The sequence below is a fragment of the Peromyscus californicus genome, unplaced genomic scaffold, assembly GCF_007827085.1.
Source record: "Peromyscus californicus insignis strain IS unplaced genomic scaffold, ASM782708v3 Scaffold_22__1_contigs__length_63687245, whole genome shotgun sequence".
NCBI classification, from domain to species: Eukaryota; Metazoa; Chordata; class Mammalia; order Rodentia; family Cricetidae; genus Peromyscus; species Peromyscus californicus.
The window spans coordinates 59,131,314-59,146,397 of NW_026294525.1; the positions used below are offsets into that span (position 1 = coordinate 59,131,314).

Sequence of the window (15,084 nt, forward strand, 5' to 3'; positions counted from 1 at the left end):
GCAACAAGAGCTGCAGCCTGGGACCGAGGAGCCCGTGTGATCCCCGGCGGCGGCGGCGGCGGCCGCGGCGACAGCACCAGCGGCACCACCCGACCCGACGAACGCGCCAGGGCTTCGCTCCCGCTGCCTGGGGCCGGGAGCGTCTGAGGAGGAGGAGGAGGAGGAGGAGGAGGAGGAGGACGAGCAGGAGGAGCAGGAGGAGCAGGAGGAGGCGGCGGCAGCAGCACACCCCCAGCCCCGCAGCCCCCCGCAGCCCCGCGCGCGCGCCGCCGCCGCCGCCGCCGCCGCCGCTCGTCTCGGGCGTCCGTGCGAGGGGAGGGGAAAGGGGGAGCCGAACCGAGCAAAAGGGGGAGGAGGCGCCTCTGCGGAGCCGCCGCCGCCGCTGCTGCCAGGTCGCCAGTGGAGGGGAGGCGGTGGCGGCGGCGGCGAACATGTTTTCGGTGAGGATCGTGACTGCCGACTACTACATGGCCAGCCCGCTGCGGGGCCTGGATATCTGCCAGTCCCCCCTCACCCAGCTCCCGGTCAAGAAGGTGCCGGTGGTACGAGTCTTCGGAGCGACCCCGGCAGGTAAGCGGGAGCGGGAGCGGGAGCGGGCGGGCGGGCGGGCGAGCGCCGGGGCGCCGGGGCTGCCCTCCCCGCCGCGCACTCGCGCGCACGCCGCCGGCCCTCGCCGGGGTCGCTGCGGAGTCTCCCCTCTTCTTCGCCTGGCTCGCCCTTGTCTCCCGCGCGTGACAGGAGGCGCACAATTAAATAAAATTAAAAAAAAAAAGAAATGTGGGTTCGTGCGAGCGCTGCGCCCCCCCCCCCCTCCCCTCCGCGGCAGAGAGGCAGCGGGCGCCGGGGATGGACTGCGCGAGCGGCGGGCGGGCTAGGTCCCTGGCTCGGTGGGCTCGGTGGGCACGGTGGGCACGGTGGGCTCGGTGGCGGTGCCTCGTCCCCCCCACCACCACCACCAAGGACGAGTTCGCGGGTCCTTAGAGGTCGGTCGCTGATGGGACCCCGGGCCCTCGCTGCATCTCCCCAGTGCCCTGTTCTCGATAGCAATGGCTTGGAGAGCAGAGGCGAAGTGTCAGCCCCGATGTCAGTCGCGCCCCGTCGCCGGCTTCTCACCCTCGCTCTCCTCTGCCCCTGCCGGAGAGGCTGTGGCTGGTAGAAAGTGGCGCCCGGGGCCCCATAATCTTTCTCATTGAAGTGACCATGTGGCTGCTGTGCAGCGAGTGCAGGTCGTGACGGGGACAGAGCGGCATCCTCAGGTGCCAGGCTTTCAGGAAATGGGCATCCATGGAGATTGGACATACGTGTTTGTGTCGCCCGACCTAAAACATACTACACTTAATGGAGGGGAATTCGTTAGCAAACACAGCCAAGCTCAGCAGCGTGGACGGTTTACAGTGCCTCTAGGCTGGGTTGTGGGGTTGCATTTTAAAAATAGATTTAGAAAAAAAAAACTATTTAGAAGAAATGGTGGGGGAAAAAATGACAAGCTATGTTCTGGAACGCTCGTTGGGATTTATAATACAAATAGGATAGTGGCCACCTGTCCAAGGTTTTTGTGTGTTTTTTTTTTTATTTTTCAGTTTTGCTTTTTACGTGTTTTAAACTCTAAACGTGAAATGATAAAGCCGTGTCCTGGAGGGGGATGTTCTCACCAAGGTGTTGCCCTCTGGGATTGTAGATAGCATTTCCCACTTGATGCACCTCGTCCTCATCGCCATTCATCTTTATTACTACAGCCCACGTCTGTGGACTACCAAGATTATAATACACTTCCCAAAATACAGGCACCCATTCTAAGCTACTACCTTTTAGCGTGAATTCTCTTTGTTAAAAATGTCAGTGCTATAAATAAGATTTGGTAAAAGACTCCTTTTTAAAATAGTGGAAGTTTGACGCTTGTGAACCGTGGAGGATAGAGAATTTGAATACTGTTAGCAGTTGGTGGAGAGTACAGCCCTTGGGACTCGGAAGACTGGAACATAAGAGGCATTATAGTGTTCTGGAGGATAGATAGGTTTTCTCCCCTTTTAAACATCGTGGTGCTGTCTTTGTTTTGATTCGAAGTCTTGGAGTAATACGCTGCCTGTTCTCCCTTCAGCTGTGGAGAATGATAGTGAAGTTGACTTTCAAGTCGTCGAGCAACATGCTAATAGGCTATGTTGTGGTGTTCCAGTTTGTACGGTGGTTGAGTTACTTTGCTACCGTTTTGTTTTTCCTGCTACACTCACCAAATATGTGTCTCTGGGTGATTTAAAACTGTATCATGTAGGAAAGTTTTGTTTGTGGAAAGACATGAATTTCACTAACAGCACAATTCTGTGAAGGAATATCCTTTACAAATAGTAATATTTGTATATGGTATATACACTTGTGTTTCTGAATATTGGAATGTGAAGTATTTCATAAGAAATATTTATCTCTTTTCTTCCTGAATATCTTACAATAGGTCACCAGCCCCTAATTAAAAAAAGAAAAATCCACTGTTTTTATGGTGTTCTATGAAATGAATAATGTAAATGAAGAAAAAAATACTTTTCATACAAGCAAAACCAAACTTCGAGTTGCTAAGGATTGAAATCAGGTTGAAAGAGGTATAATTCACAGACTTAAAAAATTTGTTTCAAGCATGACACATGGATGAATGTAAATGTCAGTTTAGGACTCAGTAATCCATGCATTAATATATGTTAATAATTTACTTGGTTGGTATATGCCTTGGAACTGAGGTCAAGAGAGAAAACAATAAAATAATTCCTTACATAGTATAAAACAAATCTTGTTTCCACAACAAGAAGAAAATTGAAGGCCTTGGCATACACTCAACAGCTACAGTTTTCATAAATCAAGCATTTTTAATGTCAGAAACTCCCAGTGGAATTAATATTATATTCAATCTCAAGAAAAACTAAGCTGCAGAATTTTCTGCTTTTGAATTCTCTTCCCAAAGAAAACTAGTCCAGGCCATGTAGAGAAATAAAACTTGAAAATAATTAATGTACTACAGAGGCCAGAATATTTTATTAAAAAATCTAATGCTTGTCTGGTGTGGTGATGCACGCTTTAATCCCAGCACTTGGGAGGTAGAGGTAGGTGGATCTCTGAGTTCAAGGCCAGCCTGTTCTACAGAGCAAGTTCCAGGACAGCTAGGGCTGTTAGACAGAGACCTTGTCTTGGGGGGAAAAATCTGAATGCTAGAATTTGTATTGAAAACAAATTTACTAGTACAAAATGCAGGTAGTTCATATCTTTACTAACAAGCAAAGACAAGAATGAAAATTTGTAACATCTGATAAGTTCATGAAGCGCCATAAACATCTTCAGTTTATAGGTGTCAATTTTGGAAGTCATTAATTCTTTATTTTGGTTTGGAAAAAAGATTTTTTTAAACAGAATTTGCTTTTCGAAGAAGGTCCTGAATAATAGCATCAGAAGAAAATTTCTCTCAAAATGACTATATAAGAATTATAAATTCTGAACTGATTGGAATACTGCTATTGCATGAAAAATAATTTTCTGCTTTAGGAAACAGTCCAGTTAACTTTTGTTGTCCTGTTTTAAGGACATATTTTGCGTAAAGTAAAAAAAAAAAAGTCTTGGATTTAAAAGCCTCTGTGTTTTGAGTTGAAGTCACTTTATTTTATTTTCATGTGAATGATGGAATTACTATTAAAAAACCCATTGGCTGGGCGTGGTGGCCCATGCCTTTAATCCCAGCACTCAGGAGGCAGAGCCAGGCGGATCTCTATGAGTTCGAGGCCAGCCTGGTCTACAGAGTGAGATCCAGGACAAGCACCAAAGCTACACAGAGAAACCCTGTCTCGAAAAACCAATAAAACAAAACCAAACCCTTTGTTCTTTCAAACTCATTAAAAATTTTTACATGTGTGTGTGTGTGTGTGTGTGTGTGTGTGTGTGTGTGTGTGTGTGTATGTGTACATGTACTCAAGCACCATGTTGTATGCGTGGAGGTCAGAGGGAATCCTTCCGCCATGGGAGTTCTTTTACCAGTTGAGCCTTCTCATTGGCCCTAGACTCATTTTGTAAAAAAGTATTGAACAGCCCGGCGGTGGTGGCGCACGCCTTTAATCCCAGCACTCAGGAGGCAGAGCCAGGTGGATCTATGTGAGTTCGAGGCCAGCCTGGTCTGCAGAGCGAGATCCAGGACAGGCGCAAAGCTACACAGAGAAACCATGTCTCGAAAAAAGTCTTGAACATTATTTTGATGCAGCTGTGTCCCAAACATTATCATTTGTAGGGAAAAAAGTCTTTTTCTTTTATAACAGCATTCTAGTAATTTGTCTTAGTGGAAGAAGGCAAGATTATGGCTAAAGTGTGGGATACTGCCTTTTCATTGATATCTGAATGTGGGTGTGACAACTCGGGAATTCACATAAAATCCTGCTGAGGACCTGACTCAGGTGAGGAACTGGATTCTGTCTAGTTTCCAGGCCTCATCTCTTGCTTCATTGCTTGATGTAGCTCCCCTCCTGCTGAGCTTAGACAAATCTCCCTTTCCTCAGCACCAGGTGAAACCTAATTATCCTTTCAAAGGGTTTCCCCGCTGAGATGCAGAGTAGGAGTAAATAGAAGAGCAAGGTGTTCACTAACCAAGTCCTAGACCAGAATAGGCCAGACAGATTATAGCGGGAGCTGGTTGCCTTCAAGATTAAGGTCAGGAACTTACTACTGCTCTCCTGTAACTTTTCTTCCTACTTGGCGCCTATTTTTAAAGAATGTTGGCGATAGTAACATGAAATCAGATGTTTTTTTTAAAAACATGGATTCTAATTGTGAAATTCTACATGAGTAGAGGGGGTTGACTGATTTCTATTTTATAAACCTAGCTGTAGTGAACTATTATAATGACCTGTTTTGGTAAGTTGGTAGATTATTAACTACATTTTTATGAATATGATTTTTGAAAACTATAACACTTAACTCAGATTCTCAAAAGATTGAGAATCTTGTTCGCTCTTTTAGCTAAACATTCAAAAATATCTTAAGATCATATAAGACATATTCAGTTATAATTATTAGAGATTTTCAGGAGCACACAGAGATCTAGTTAGGCTAATCGTAAACAAAATTGGCTACTTTAATAAATATTTGAAGTACCAAATAGAAAGCTTTACTAGTTGTATTATATTTGACTAACATCATAATCAGCAAATTAGAAGCAGGCAGGAGCCCTCTTGATTCTGGAACACTATGGAGAAGCTCCTATGTCTATCAACATACTCTCTGTGCCTTTGTTAAAGCAGCATTACCCTCCAGAAACACAGAAAACAGGTGCTGATAAACATTGAAGTGTAAAGTGAGCATAGACTAAAGTTTAGGTTGAAACAGAAATGTGTGAAGGGATAGTGAGCATCCAAGAGGAGGGTGTCGTGACCACCTGACAGGCAAAAAGGGAAGGCCAGGAAAGGCTTCGTGAAGGAAGTATGGATTAAATCATTTAAAATTGTTTAAGAATTAAAAATTTGGATAGAGGAGTAGATACAAGATAATTCACAAATGAAAACTTTTCTCTAGGGCAGCTTAGCAATGTATATACCAAAATCCTTGAATTGTTCCTTTTTGACCCATTGATTCTAGTTTCAGGGATTTTAATCTACGAACATAAATCTTTTGGCAAATCTGATTATATTTTGAATCCTTCTACTTTTCACTGACCATCACCATCGTAGTTTCCAAGCTCCAGACATTTTTGAAAGGGTTTACTACAATAGCCTTCTAATCTTGGTTTATCCCAATCTACTCTGCCCCTTGTAATCTGATTTCTACACTGTAATCAGATTTTTTTCAAAATGAAATCCTGTTTACATCACCCTATATGCTTTAGTAGCTTTCAGTTGTATTTAGAATACAGACAAAATTCTTTGTATTAATTAACCTATCTCACAAGGTCTTACCTGGCCCCACCTTTCTGTTCAGCCATGGCTTGAGCCATGTTCTTCTTGCCGTGTTGTTCTCTGTAGTCCTGCCATATTGTCATTATTTCAGTCCCTTTTTCTTGCTGTACTCCCTCCCACATCGAGGGTATTGTACTTGCTGTTCTCTGTGAGTAGAATATTTTCTTTTTCTTCTTCAGGGAAGCCCTCCCTACCCACATACATTTAAAGCTTCTTCATAGCATTGTTGTAGTTATTACTTTGTATATGTTGGCGATTAATGTTTAGCTTTTCCTCATTGTAACCACCAGAAGTGCTAGTGATGTTTTTGTTGTTGTTGCTCACCACTGTAGAGCGATGCTTACCAGAGTGCTTGAAACATAAGCATTCATTGCAAGAATTGGTCAATGGATGATAGTCATCACGGAGAATAGTCCCAGATACCTACCAGTTGGGAATTAGTTACATAAAGGGAGCATATTCCAGCAAAATATTATTCATTCCGGAATCATGTTTTTGATTATGTAATAACATGGAAAATATTGTCATCATATTTTGTGAAAAAATCAGTTTACAAAATAGTCATTTAAATGCAGAAAAATGAATTGAAATATAAAGGTTGATTCTCTGTAGAAACTGTGTTTTGTACTTTTCACATTTTCTACAGATAGCATATATTGACTGCATAGTTTGTAAAAGACTGTTCACATGCTTGTTAAGAAAAAGCCAGTTTCATAGGTGTTTTTCAGAAATATAGTAAGAAAAAGGTATGATTCTCATTAGGGTCTCCAAAATAAATATCCATCAAAGTGCAGAATTGCATAATGGTGTTTTGATCTTCATTATACTTAGCTAAGAAAATGTCAAAGACTTTTTTCTATTAAAGAAAACTAACAATTTCTAGTCGAAGTATGTCCATTTGTTTGTGAAGTTATTTCAATTTTAAAGTGTGGGTGTGGGAGTAGATATATGAAGGTGTGTTTTCTTGTGTTGAGGGTCAAACCCTGGGCTTGTGTAATGCTAGGCTCGTACTCTACTGCTGAGTTCTATGCCCGGGACTTAAAATGTTTACGAACCTGGCATGATTTTGACACATGATAACAATGCAACAGAGTAAAACTCAGAAATAAACTCATGTATGTTAATACTTTAAAACAAAGATACTATCTTTGATCTTTCAGTTTGGAAAAGAATGGTTATTTAATAAGGATTTTAAAAATAGATTGCTACTATTCTGGAAGAAAAAAAAGTTAGCTTCCAGAGGAGTCAAAAACAAATGTAAAGTAAGAAACAGGATAATCATTTTTGATGTAGTTCAGGAATGATAAATGTCTTTCGGATTATGAAAAAAACGCTAAAGCTAGATTCTGAATTTTATAACACAGAAGTAAAATTCTGTGTGGAGGACAAATCATAAACTAAAAGGTAAATGGACTAGTAAACTCATCTGTACCTTTGAGAAAGGACCAATTTCTAGTAAATAGCTCCTGCCAATTGAGGAATGAACAAAGAAAATTCATGTGAAAACTGCTACATGTATATAGTATTTCTTATAAAGTTATAATTATAGCTGTAACACATTCCATCATCTGTTATATTTGCAAAGCTATTTAGGATAAGTTGAGAGTAGCAAAGAAAGAAAATGCCAGTCTCATACATTGTTGGTAGGATTATAAAGTACTCATGCTCTATGTAGAGCAGTTTGGAAATTTTCAGTTAAAAGTGTACTTTTATGGTAAGTTAGCAATTCTACTCAAGGATTTTTATGTTTCACATTTTGCATATGTGTCAAATAAAATGTAAGAATATCTGTGGCTGCAGTGTGATACAGTACTGTATGTACATCAGTGGTGCCATGTCGTAAGAGGAAGCAGGAAAGGTGAAAGACTGGAGTATGTTTTAGATAGAGAAACGTAATGTAATGCATATGTACTACTGTCTTTAGAAAGAGAGGGAAATTTGGTGATAGTAGTTGCCTCCAGTGAGTAGAACTGGTTAAAGTTCTAGTCATAGGATTAGTAAAAGCAAGACAAAAGGAAAAGTTCCTAATAATTGCTGTAAACAGCTGCAAAGTGATTGCTACAATACTGTTTAACGTTCAGTGTCGTTAGAGATCTTCTAATTCGGAGCCTTTAATTGATGGGTGTGGCTCATTGGAGGGTGGCTCTAGTGAAATGCAGACTTTGGGGGTACCTATCAACACCACGGTGAGTAATAATTTTTTTGATATTTGAAGTGCAGTAATGGAGGTGCTTTACTAATCAGAATGACTTCAGCTATCAACCATAGCAGTTTCTTGAGGAAAAGAGATTTTGGAGCTGCTCTGAACTTGTATTCAAAGTACCCGAGGAGCATGCCATCCAGTGCAAGGTGCATCTCACTGATAATGACAAGGAGGCAGAGACGGGGAGGGGAAAGACCACCTCTAGGTCCAAATCTCAATCCTGCTTGCCATGTGCATTTAATGGACCATTTTAGCTTGCTGCAAAGTAACTAATAGAATATATATGTCCCCTTTAAAAAAAAATCCTTGATGTGAAGAAGTTTGAATTGAGAATTCATACATGTTATGAATTTTTCATTATATATATCAAATAATATTATAATACTTTAAATCTTAACATATATATATGTTATATGTGTACACATATATATTCACTAACCATCATGCAAATGTTCCATGCATTCTTCTGTTGTCCAAGGAGTTAAAAACCAGTAACAATGTGAGGGTGGAGAAAGACCATTCTAGTCTTATTTTTTATATGTATATATGTGTGATATATTTAAAACTTCGTATGTTGGAATATATATATAAAACATTATATATAAAGCGTGTGTGTATATATATATATATTCACATACATGAATTTTAGACAGGCAGCAGCTTCAGGCTGTGTCCAGTAGTTGATTGCTATGGGGGTAGATTTGAACAATGGGAATCTGGACAGCTTTTTCACTGCTTCACATTGGCCCTTACTCCCTCAAATTTGAGGGGATATTGTAGGAAGATAATGATGACAGTCGAAAGATGAAATGTGGAACATTGGTAGAATTACTAATTTCATGTATATAGTTTAGAACTCTTTAAAGGCCTACTGTGTCTAGGAGAGAATATAATTGTAGAATAGATTTGAGTAAGTTTGTGTGTGTGTGAGAGAGAGAGATGATTGTTCTTTAAGAATAGTAAGTAAAACTTGCATGAATAAAGATTTAGGACAGTTAGAAATGAAAATCAGTGTCGAAATCATACACAATTAAAAATGTATTAGACTTCTCAGATTCCTTTGCTGGTGCGCATTTTCCTCTTGCTTTTCATTGGATTAGAATGCATTCAGTTAATATGAAGTAAAAAAATGATTGTAGTTTAAGTAGGTTGCATTTAAATAGGGTAGGTTGCCTAATATTAGCTCCAGTTGTTTCAAAGAAATGCTTATAAATTTAATGAGTGTGATGTGTGATATGCTTTGGAGTGTGTGTTCCTTGGTACCTAGTTGCTATTTTAACACCACGGTGATATTAAAGAGGAAATGATAGGAGTGAAGATACAGTGAACTTTGAGTGTAGTTATGTTAACTTGTAATTGCCATTCAAATATAAGTAATATGGAGATGGGTATCTTAGGCAATCAGAAAGATACCCACTATCCAAACATGATGTAGATGCGTTTAGGGGACAAACATACTATTAGTAAGATTAAGACTCCGAGTTACAATCCTTTAACCTTTTGGTGGTTTTTAAAAAATTATACTTTGAAGATTTCCAGATGATCCTGTGTTGCTTCTGGTTCTTATAGATTTTTAAATATTTCAATTTGTTTAAATGAAAACTAGTTGCTTAATTATTATTGGGAAACTGGACTGTTTTCTGCAGCAGAAATTGAATATATGTCTAACAGTGATCTCTGAAGCAAATGGATAGTCATTGTCAGTGTAAAATTATTTATATATACTTTCTGGCCAATTCTATTTTAATTTTGGATGATAGTTTTTGGAAATACTAAGAATTCGAAATCAGTTTCTTTAGGGGTAATTATTTAATTTTCTTTGGGTTCAGGGAACATTAACTATATAAACAAATAAAAAGTGTTACCTCAGAAATGCCTTGTCTAATATTTTAACAGTTTGTAAAAGTTTTCTATTTTTCTTACACTTCTTACAATTGCCAAGAAAGTGTAACAAGAATTAAAAGAAGTATTTTAGTTTGCATATACATATATTTACACTTAAAAGTAATTTATATATTAAATTAGATTTGTTTAAGATGTGAAAGAGATGGCTTTGTAAGTAAGAATACATGTTGCTATGTGAAAGAATGTAAAGTTAAAACATGTTGGCATACTCCTAGTTTCTCAGAACAAGAAAATGACTAATCTAAATTTCATTTCAGAATAAAAACCAAGACAAGCCACATAAAAGCAACCTAAAAATTAAACTGTCATCATATTATTTGTTTTAAAACTATGGAATAATATATCTGAGGAAGATTACTCTCAAAATTGTTTTTCTCAATTTCAAGTAAGTAATTTATTTTGGTTAATATATTGGGGGTGAGGGGGGTGGGGTGATCCTTGGCATTGAAGTGGTACTCATCCTTAAAAGTAACAACTCAGATATCAAACTCTTTAAACCTCTGGCTCCTTTGACCACTCCCAAAGTTTATCTCCTTGGTTTTCTAAGTCCTGGCCCTTCCCCACACTGCTATTAAAGGACTTACTGCATTAAACATTGTTTGTAGAAACAGTCAGCACTATCCTCAGGGATACCCCCTCACCCCCCAATAACTCCTCCATCCCACTGCCTTGTGTGCTGAGATCCCCTGGGCAAGTTATTTTACTTCTATGTGCCTTAACTTCCTTCTCTGTAAAACAAGTTTTAATGATTTCTACCTCACAGGACTATTATTACTGAATAAAATAACCAGCAAATGTCTGCCATATAGTAGCATAATGTCACCCTTTTTATACTTGTCTCCAGATCTGCCTTGTTGCCTCTTGTGTACTAAGTGCTCTTTAAAACGTTTGAATTGAAGTGAAATGGAAAATGTACCCTTTTGTACCATTTATGTATTCCTCACATTAGTGTAAAGTAGATGACTTGCACATTGTGGGTAGGCTCTTTATAGTTGGTCAATGACTCATGTCTATGGATGAGAGAATTATGTATTTAAAACACCTTTTAAAAGTTGGCCAATTTTTATAATCACCCCATCCAGGCATAACTTTAAAAACAAAACAAACCCTTGTTTTATGTAGGGCAGGACAATGTCCATGTCTGCTCTTTGCTTGAAAGAGAGCAGTGATAAGCCATTGGTTAAGGAGTAACTAGTTTTCCCAATGCTGCAGATTAGGTTAACTGTATTTCTTTGAAGGAGCCTGATTTTCCAAAGTCATTAGTGGTGCTTAAAAAATACATAAATTATGATAGAACATATTAAAAGCATATGCCAGATGTCTCAGGAAGGTAACTTGTCAAAAGGGATTTATTGCTTTGCTTGTTTTTGCCTTTTGTGAATTTATAATACACATACAAAAAAATGAAGCCTCTTTTTTGAAAACCTATTTAAGATTGTGGGGTATAGGCCAAATGATTCATTCTTCTCTAGTGCTTCAATTGTCTTCACCATATATTTTGTAAATATATTTTCTCAGGGTTGTTTTTTTAATAACTTCTGTTAGCTCCCCCCTGCCCCCCCCAAAGTCATAAAGATCTTCCAAGTTAATTTTGATGTATCATATTTTGGTTGATTAGGTTTAAGGTTTTTAAAATAGAAAGCATATGTTAGCTAAATACTTTATATTATTTTTAATATAAAGTATTAAACCATTTTTTTATCTTTATTGTGTACTATTTTCCAAGTAAGTTAGTCTTTATAACTATAAAAAAGTACTGTTTTCTCCATTTTACACGTGATAAAATGAGATGTGAAGAGGCTAATTGACTTTTATCTAAGTTTGTAGCATGTTTGCCTCATAGCATGTGAGATCAAATGAGAGACCATGTCTTAGGTTATTACTCATCTAGACCAAAGAAGCAGAAAAGCAAAATACGAGATCTTTCAGAAAACAGTAATAGTTGTTGTCAGTAAATGACAGTGACTGGGAGCATATTCTTAGTCACAGTAATAGTACACTACTTACCCATATTGATCCATTTTTTCCTAAGTGGTACTATCTATTCTAAATGTTGTGTGATCATTTAGACTGAATTACTTTATGTAAATGTTTTATAAGGAAATTGAACTTTACAGTTAATTTAATAGAAAATATTTTTATAAGTTTAGTATAATTAAGGAAGTAGTATGTGAATCGACAGTCAGACCTTCATATCTGTAGGTTTTATGTCCAGGGATTCATACAATCTCAGAAAGTATTTGAGGGGAAAACCCAGTTGCATCTGTGCTGTATTGTGTACAGACTTGTTTATTCTTGTTATTGCTTCTTAAACAGTTGAATATTGCAACTATTTGCTTTGCTTAGCATTTATATTGTATTTGGTGCTGTAAGTAACCCAGAGATTATTTACAATACATGGGATGCTATTGATAGGTTATGTGCAACTATCACTCCATTTCATATAAGAGACTTAAATATCTGAGGTAGAAGAATGGGGACTCTGGACCAGTCCCACACAGTTAGTGGGAACAACTGTATTCTCAGTGTGGAACTTAACAGCGGAAAAGTAAAGTAAGAATTTTATTTGATCAAAAGTTTTATTTTTGTACCCACTTTTACTAACTTTTGCTGTACACCAACCCTCCCTAAACTTCCTGTTGTCAAGAAATAGCTGTGTTAACCTCTGATTCTGGGCTCCTATTAGTTAAGCATCTCTATTACTGCTTCTCTGTGGGCTTGTTTATATGTCTGCCATCAGTGAATAGGTCAGGTGGTTTGTCTAGGATAGTTTTATTTGGTCTGGAATTTGCTACTGGCTGTTACCTAGGGTGCCAGAGAACCTAAGTTTCCAGCAGGCTAGCCATGACTCTTCACCTGAAGATAACACCAGAGCTGCCAGGAGCAGCAAGTAGAGGCAGACTCCATATGTTTTCTTGTTTGATGGTCCAAAACAAATCACAGCGATTGTCCTTAGGGGTTTCCTAAGGATGTATGGCTAATTAGGGGGCCATTATTATAATCTGTTATACTGTTGCTGGCTGACTCATTTTTCCAAAGGGCCCACTTGCTGACAGTATGACATCATTCCCTTTGTTAAATAAGTAGTATTTTTTTTTTAATTTTAAAAATAATGTTAGGGATTGAACCCTGTGTGATCAACAAGTATTCTGTTGCTGAGCTATACCCTCAGCTGGAGGTGTTTACATAAATAGTATATTTGATGATTCAGGTAAACTTAATTCTTTATGTTACTTACTTTTATTCTATTCTTGTTTCTGCGTAACATTCACAAATACCTACATTGTCTACTAACTGTACAATACGGTATTATTAGATAAGCAATAGGTGGAGTAAGACTACTGTATTCATCTAAGTTTCTTACCTGTCTGCCTTATACAGAGACCTGAAAAAGCAAGTAATTACATTAATTTTTTAAATGACCCTATACTATATATATCTTGTGTACCACATTTAAAAAAATGTTCTACCAGAATTCTTTAAATTATAAAAATTGTAATATAGAGGTTGTTTAATCTGTACTGCCACCAGAAATGAGACCAGATATTGAAGATTTTGTTCTCAAGTGTTTTATTGTCAATCTGATGGGTAAAAGTATAGATCTCAGTGCAATATTGACTTTTCTTAATTTTTTTTTTTTTTTTTGTGTGTGTGTGTGTGTGTGTGTGCGTGCGTGCGCGCGCGCGAAGCATGCATGTATGGGGTGGGGGACAAACAACCTTGTGGAGTCAGGTCTCCCTTTCTGTTTTTACATTGGGTTCCCAGAATCCAACTTGGGGCACCAGGCTTGTGTATCAAGTACCTTTACCTGCTGAGCTATCTCTTGGCTCCTACATTCTTTTATTATAGTAAGATTGTCTTTCCATATACTTGAGAATCATACACACACATATGCATGTGTATGTACATACAAGTATGTTTAGACAAAAAGTTTCATGTAGCACAGACTAGCCTGAAAGTCACTGTTAGTTGAGAATGATCTTGACCTTGATCCTCCTGCCCTGACTTCCTTAGTGCTGGGATTACAGGTATTCACCACTATACCTGGTTTATGTGATACTGAGGATCAAATCTGGAGCTTTGTGAATGCTAGGCAAGCACTTTGCCAACATCCCCAGTCCATGTGTTTATTTTTAAAACACACTATTTCTCTTTTGCTCATTTTCCTGTTGGAAGTGTTTATTCTGAGATGTTCTTCATATGTTAGGGAAATTGACTCATATCTATGAATTGAATTGTTCTTACAGTAAATGTTCTTTATTTAAATAGTGATTTAAAAAATTTTGGTGTGTGTGTGTGTGTGTGTGTGTGTGTGTGTGTGTGTGTGTGTTAAACGCACCTTTAAAACACATTTTGATGAAGTTATACCTGAATATTTGGGACAAGAATGGAAAGAAAAGATCTAGCATGGACATATATTATTTGGAGAGTTTATCCTTAAAAGTCTCTGATTTAAAATTTTCAAAAATATCTTGTCTATTTTTTTTCATCTTCTAGATTTGTTTCTATTGTGAGACTGTTTTTTGACATTACAGTCAAGAAATAGAGCCATCTTTTAAAGGACTATTTTTAGATGATCAGATTGTATAGCATAGGTAGAAAAATACTTCATATCAATTATAATTGTTCAGAATATTGTATTGAGTCTTGTTATTTCACATTGTATATACAATTGTGTGTTAACACAAACATTGCTTTATCTTTTCAGTCAATCCTTTTCCTTAACCAACCATGTAGACATTAGTGTGACTAGATTATTAGTTTCTCACTGATCACATAAAAGAAAGATGAATAAAATGTAGCCATTGTGGAAAAAATAATAATACTACCAAATAGTTATCCAGAGGTTATGAAGGATTTCAGGGAGCTATGGAAGAAATGGCAGAAATGCCTGTCACCTCCTGATGTGAAGAACTTGACTCTGTTTAAGAGAGAATTCAAAGCTATACGAGCAGACAGATTAGCATGTTTTGAGTAATTTAGTGTAGTTTTAAACATTTTTAAGATTACCAGACCTTTTCTCCACAATTAATTTTACTCAGCAGCATTAAAAACAAAAACAAA

At 38.1% G+C, this 15,084-nt stretch overlaps 1 protein-coding gene across 5 annotated transcripts in view; it reads left to right on the plus strand.

The window, feature by feature from the left end:
• Window positions 1-325: 325 nt before the first annotated feature.
• The window catches only part of Rev3l (REV3 like, DNA directed polymerase zeta catalytic subunit), a 152,763-nt gene continuing 138,004 nt past the window's right edge, over window positions 326-15,084 (plus strand). For 2 of the 5 annotated variants that reach the window (XM_052751437.1, XM_052751438.1), the window contains exon 1: window positions 329-570. In XM_052751437.1, the coding sequence (XP_052607397.1) occupies window positions 432-570 (139 nt within the window). In that variant the 5' untranslated portion in view covers window positions 329-431. Of the gene's footprint in view, window positions 571-2,473; window positions 2,592-10,277; window positions 10,406-15,084 lie in introns of those variants that run through there. The other 3 variants (XM_052751439.1, XM_052751441.1, XR_008221293.1) reach the window with 3 other exon arrangements.